The 6,000-nt window shown below is 40.6% G+C and overlaps 1 protein-coding gene across 3 annotated transcripts in view; it reads right to left on the bottom strand.

Moving 5' to 3' along the window:
- Positions 1-973: 973 nt before the first annotated feature.
- The window catches only part of bnc1 (basonuclin zinc finger protein 1), a 112,712-nt gene continuing 107,685 nt past the window's right edge, over positions 974-6,000 (bottom strand). For all 3 annotated transcript variants that reach the window (XM_059639272.1, XM_048562893.2, XM_048562895.2), the window contains one exon: positions 974-2,589. In XM_059639272.1, coding sequence (XP_059495255.1) covers positions 1,926-2,589 — 664 coding nt within the window. In that variant the 3' untranslated portion in view covers positions 974-1,925. The remainder of the gene's footprint in view (positions 2,590-6,000) is intronic.

Raw genomic sequence — 6,000 nt, 5'->3', positions numbered from 1 at the left:
GGTGGCAGATGCCTGGAATGCACTGCCAGTAGAAGTGGAGGAAGCAAGCCTGTTAGCAACATTTAAGGCCTGTCTTGATGGACAAATGAATGTGAGGCGAAAGCACATATAGTTAATAAGTAGTGGGTCTAAGTAAGAATTAGCAATTGGCACAGGGTTGGTGGGTCGAAGGGCCTGTTCCTGTGTTGCATTGTATCGTATCACCATTAACAAAATGGAGGCAGTGAGCTCCAAAAAAGATGTCAGCTTGATTATAACTGGAAGTGTGATTGATAGATCACTCACTGGTTAGTTGCAGCATTAAGCCGAAGAATTTCTAGTTATGCTTATTAATCTGGAAATTTGTGGTATTTAGAGTAGGCAATCTGGTGACTCAGTTGTTGCATTTCTTGGCATCCTTTTCTAAACAGTAACAAAATGAACAGGTTTTGTAATCTCCCACAAACAGAAATGTGAACATGATTAGGTAGCTTATACTTAAAATAACAATATCATTTGGGGTTAAATATTGGCTAGGATGTCAGGAAAAACTCCCCTTCTCTACTTGGAACAGTGCCATGAAATCTTTCACCACCACCCAGGTGAACAGAAGGGGCCTTGGTAACATGTCTCAACTGAAAGATGACACCTTTGACAATGCAGCACTCCATTAATACTGCATTGGAGTGTGAGCTTAGACTTTTCTACTTAAGTCTCTGAGCGGGACTTGAACTCATGACCTTCAGTCTCAGAATACTCTTGTGCATTGTGGTATTTGTACAATATTTAATGCTAGAAATAGGTACAGCCAAAAACAAACTGTCAAGAGAAAGCGACTTTTTAGCTCGGCTGGTATAATTAAGTTTAGATTTTCCTTTTTAAATAACTGGATGTAACACATTTACATACATTAAATAGAAACACAGCACATTTTTAAAACATACATTGTTTAATCTTACAAAGTAATATTTGGAATTAACAAAAAAATGTTCATTTTCTTAAACAGAATTCGTCGCCAATACTATTATTTGTCAATGTATTTATTTACAGATTAGCACATTGGATACATCTTTGGCAAGCTGTGATTTTTTTTTAAGTGTCGTGTGAGCAGTCGGACACCCTAATTCCAAACCCGTCATAAAAGCGGAAAGGTTAAACAGTTACAATGTATGGAATAAATTAAAAGCCATACCCCAAACACAATACATTCTTAACTTCAGTCTACCTCAGAAAGCCTTACCACAGCCTGGGGAAACAAGTTCCAATTCAGTTCTTGTGAAACTTTCACTTTTCATAAATGCAACCAACTCAGACTGAGGAAACATTGTTCAATAAAAGGAGTTGAATTAAATGATTTTTTTCCGGGAGTTACATTTTTAGCAACAGAATTGACGATTAACACTGTGTAACTTTGAAACAGAGTTACTGAAGACTCAAGGTAAGAAAGAAGTAAAATACAGGGGTTGCATTTGGTCATGTTTTTCTGCGTCACTTGCCAATCCATAAGTAAAGATGGTTTTTTTAGTCGGGAAGCTGGAATGTGAAAAAAGGTGGCATAAGTGCACATGAAAAGGCATCTTTAATCAAACAGAATGAGAGCCAAAAGCAAGTATCAAAAGTGCCTTTTGATCCAGGTAATCAAAGAATTGCAACAAAGAGCCTTTCATGCTACAAAAAAAATTGTAAAAATGAAGTTTTCGGGTACTATGAGGTCCACTTGATTCCTATCTTCATCATCTATAAAACAGGAATGTTGGAAATATTTGGCTGCATTCCTTTAGTTTTAAGGACTGCAAAAGGTAGCAAAATGTGTCGATATCACCATGTGTTAGAAAAAGTCTTGGCAGTTTCTGGAGAGGGTCTAAAATCCTCCATCTGTTGGTACAACGGATTGACAAATCGGTAAGAAATTCGAAATTCGTCATCTGAAGAGATGTGTGAGATGTTTAGTGGCATTCTTTGGAGCTGCAGAATGTGTCTTTGTGCAAGTTTGGGTTCTGACTGTGCCGGTTTCGGCTGCGTACAGATGAGAACATGGTGCTGCAACCGGGCACCTTGCACTTGTGCAACTGACGAAGGTGCACAGTTTTGTAATGAGCCCTAAATGTCCCTTTATTACTGTACATCTTCTGGCAAATGTTGCACATAATTGGTGAATTAGCAGAAAGGGTTTGCATCAAGTGATCAATAGGTTTCTCGACCACAGTAGCTAGCTGGTATAATTTATCCTTCGCCATTAAATCGGAATGCTCAAAGATGTCCTCATCATTCACAGGAACCCCTTCATCACTCCCAGCATCCGAATCCCACGAATGGATACTACTTCCTGACTTGACACTGGATGTAGTGCTAAGATCCAACACAGCCCCATCATAAAGAGCATCTCCTCCTTGAGCATCGCTGATCTGCTCCTGAGCGTTGCTGAGAGAGACCACAGAATGTTCATTTTTGCTCTTTGCTTTCAGTATTACTGGAGCCTGTCCCATGTGAGTTCTTCCCAGAATGTCTTTGCAAGGTTCCTTTGTTAGAAGGGTGCTGTTGTTGATGTTTTGGCTCTCACATGAACCTTTGGTCAGAAGTTTGTGATGAAGATTGATGTTTGCACTGTGCCTGAAGATGAGGAAAAGGAAACGTCAGATAAATAAATAGGCTTATTCGCTGGCTCTGGATTAAAATGCAATTGATAGATCAAAAGGTGCAAATCTTAAGTGATACTAATTGGAGCCATAACATTCATTAATATCCTCTATATGTGCATTTCTCCACAGTCTAGTTAGAAGGATGTTGCCAGGGTTGGAAGGTTCGAACTGCAGGGAGAGGCTAAACAGGCTGGGGCTATTTTCCCTGGAGCATTGGCAGCTGAGGGATGACCTTATAGAGGTTTATAAAATCATGAGGGGCATGGATAGGGTGAACAGCCAAAGTTTTTTTCCCAGGGTATGGGAGTCCAAAACCAGAGGGTATAGGTTTAAAGTGAGAGGGAAAACATTTAAAAGGCATGTAAGGGGCAGCTTTTTCACACAGAGGTTGGTGCGTGTATGGAATGAGGTGCCAGAGGAAGTGATGGAGTCTGGTACAATTACAACATCTAAAAAGCATCCAGATGGGTAAATGAATATGAAATGTTTACAGGGATATGGGTCAAATGCTGGCAAATGGGACTAGATTAATTTAGGATATCTGGTCGGCATAGATAAGCGGGACTGAAGGGTCAGTTTCTGTGCTGTACATCTCTATGACTCTGTAAGAAATTATTTAGTGAGTGGATCTCCTGTGGTACCTCTCATTGATTGGAGAATGTGCTCATGAAAAATACATGATACCATGCTGCTCTGCGTGCAACCCAGCCAGTCACTCGGAATGAGTATGTGCTATTGCACTGGGAAAACTGCAGTACAATTAGGCTCCTCGTGGATCCTTACATCATCAGCAAATTTCCCTTTTCAAAAATAAATGGGACAGAAACCTGGCAGTGTAACTTCTGAAGTAGACTTGATACATTGGTACGTACTTCCCTGGCAGTGTACTTGAAAAACTATATCAGGGATGTAATGTATTCATCCATTACAATGGTAATGCAAATTTAATCCAAAGTACTGCTGCTTAAACAGGGCTCAGGTCTATAAAGTTTAATTGTCTGGTTCAGGGAATTTTGCAGTCTGGAATATGGTGCCCAATTTCATGTTGTAGATCAGCAGCTAACATCAAATATATTTTGCATTAAACAATAAACAGTAATTTTTAATTGATGTATTGGGAATTTAATGTGGTGAATATCCATTTTGCATGGAATATGACAAACAGTCTTAATTAATTAATTACTGTCTGTTCCTTTATCCTTGGACCTAATTTTATTTTTTAGCTTCTCTTTTGTTTTAAACTTCATGTTGTCGACAACATATCAGTCATTTACTGTGGCTGCACACATTAAAGCAGTCAAGAAAGGCAAACAAGCTTGCATTTATGTAGCATTGTATCAGATCCTCCGAGTTCCAAAGGGCTTTTCAAATAGTGTAGGTAAATAGAGTTCTGGGGTTTATTGTAATTCTAGGAGAACGATTACTGAGTGTTGCTAATAGGCAATGCTAATAGGCTAATAGGCAATGAGAAGCTAAAAAATAAAATTAGGTCCAAAGATAAAGGAACAGACTAATTAATTAATTAAGACTGTTTGTCATATTCCATGCAAAATGGATATTCACCACATTAAATTCCCAATACATCAATTAAAAATTACTGTTTATTGTTTAATGCCTATTAGCAACACTCAGTAGAAGGGCCCCAAATCAAAACATCAGCTTTCCCGCTCCTCTGATGCTGCCTGGCCTGTTGTGTTCATCCAGCTCCACACTGTTATCGCTGATTCCAGCATTAGCAGTTCTTACTATCACTGGACAGGATGTTGGTTTCTTTTTTGCTTTACTCATTCACGGGACGCGAACATTGCTGACCAGGCAGTGTTTAGTGCCCTAATTGCTCAGAGGGCAGTTAAGAGTCAACCACATTACTGTGGGTCTGGAATCACATGCAGGCCGGATCAGGTAAGGACAGCAGATTTCCTTCCCTAAAGAACATTATTGATCCAGATCAGTCTTTCTGACAATCAACAATGGAATCATTAGATTCTTAATTCCAGATATTTACTGAATTGAAATTCCACCATCTACCATGGCAAGATTTGAACCCATGTCGCCGGAATGTTATCCGAGTCTCTGGATGATACCACTTGGCCATCATCTCCCCTAATGAGGCCTCTTTTGGAGTACTGTATCCAGTTCTGTTCACCCTGTTACAGGAAGGATATTATAAGCTGGAAAGGGTTCAGAAGAGATTAACCACGATGTTGCCAGGAATGGCGGGATTGAGTTATAAAGAGAGGCTGGATATGCTGGGACTATTTTCCACTGGAGTGTAGGTGGTTGGGAGGGGTGACCTTACAGATGTTTCTAAAATCATGAGGGGTATAGATAAGGTGAATGGCAGGTGTCTTTTCTAAGGTTGGGGAATTTCAAGGGTAGGGGCCATATTTTTAAGGTGTGATGAGAAAGATTTTAAAAAGACATGGGGGCAACTTTTTTTACACAGCAAGTGGGTTGTGTGTAGAATAAACGGCCAGAGGAACTGGTGGATGCAGGTACAATGTATAAAAGGCATTTGGATAAGTACATAAATAAGAAAGTTTTGGAGGGACATGGGCCAAGCACAGGCAGGAGGGTCTAGTTTAGTTTGGGATTATGGTCGGCACAGACTGGTTGGACTGAAGCATCTTTTTCTGTGCTGTATGTCTCTATGACTCTTAGAACTTGGAGTTTGATGGTGCTCGAAGATGGAACTTGAGGTTTGATTTACTCACTGAGCCCTGGAATCTGTTGGCGCTTGGAAAGATGCTATGATTTTGAAAGGTGGAAGTAGGATAAGGGATTCATGAGGTATGGAAATGCCATGTGGTGCATTTTTCAAGAGTCAGAGACCCTTGTAGAGAAGTAGGGGGCTGGAAATGTGAGGATACTGTTCGTGTCATTAGCATTGAGGGCATTTTTGTTTGTTCAGGGGCATGAAGAGGGAGCCTGGGTGACGTGGCCTTCTGCACTAGATATGAGGAGTCTTGTCCTCTAGAATTACTGAGGGGAGGGATATGAGGTACAGGTGTCAGAAACGTGTGAAGAGGGCATTCCTGAGATTAGTTTTCATAGAATCATCGAATTTTACAGTACAGGAAGCCATTCAACCCATTATGTCTCTACATGCTTGTGAAAGAGCTACCCAGCTAGTCCTATTCTCCACAGCTATCTCTGTAGCCCTCTAACTTCATCCCTTTCCGTTCTATATCCAGCTCTCTTTTGAAACCTCCCGTTGAATCCACCTCCACCACTCTCCCAGCCAGCTTATTCCAAATCCAAACGATTCTCTGAGTAATAAAATGTGAGGCTGGATGAACACAGCAGGCCCAGCAGCATCTCAGGAGCACAAAAGCTGATGTTTCGGGCCTAGACCCTTCATCAGAGAGGGGGATGGGGTGAG

The sequence above is a fragment of the Stegostoma tigrinum genome, chromosome 33, assembly GCF_030684315.1.
Source record: "Stegostoma tigrinum isolate sSteTig4 chromosome 33, sSteTig4.hap1, whole genome shotgun sequence".
In the NCBI taxonomy this organism is placed as follows: Eukaryota; Metazoa; Chordata; class Chondrichthyes; order Orectolobiformes; family Stegostomatidae; genus Stegostoma; species Stegostoma tigrinum.
Note: the sequence above shows the minus strand (reverse complement) of the source record. Positions and strands in the feature narration are given on the sequence as shown.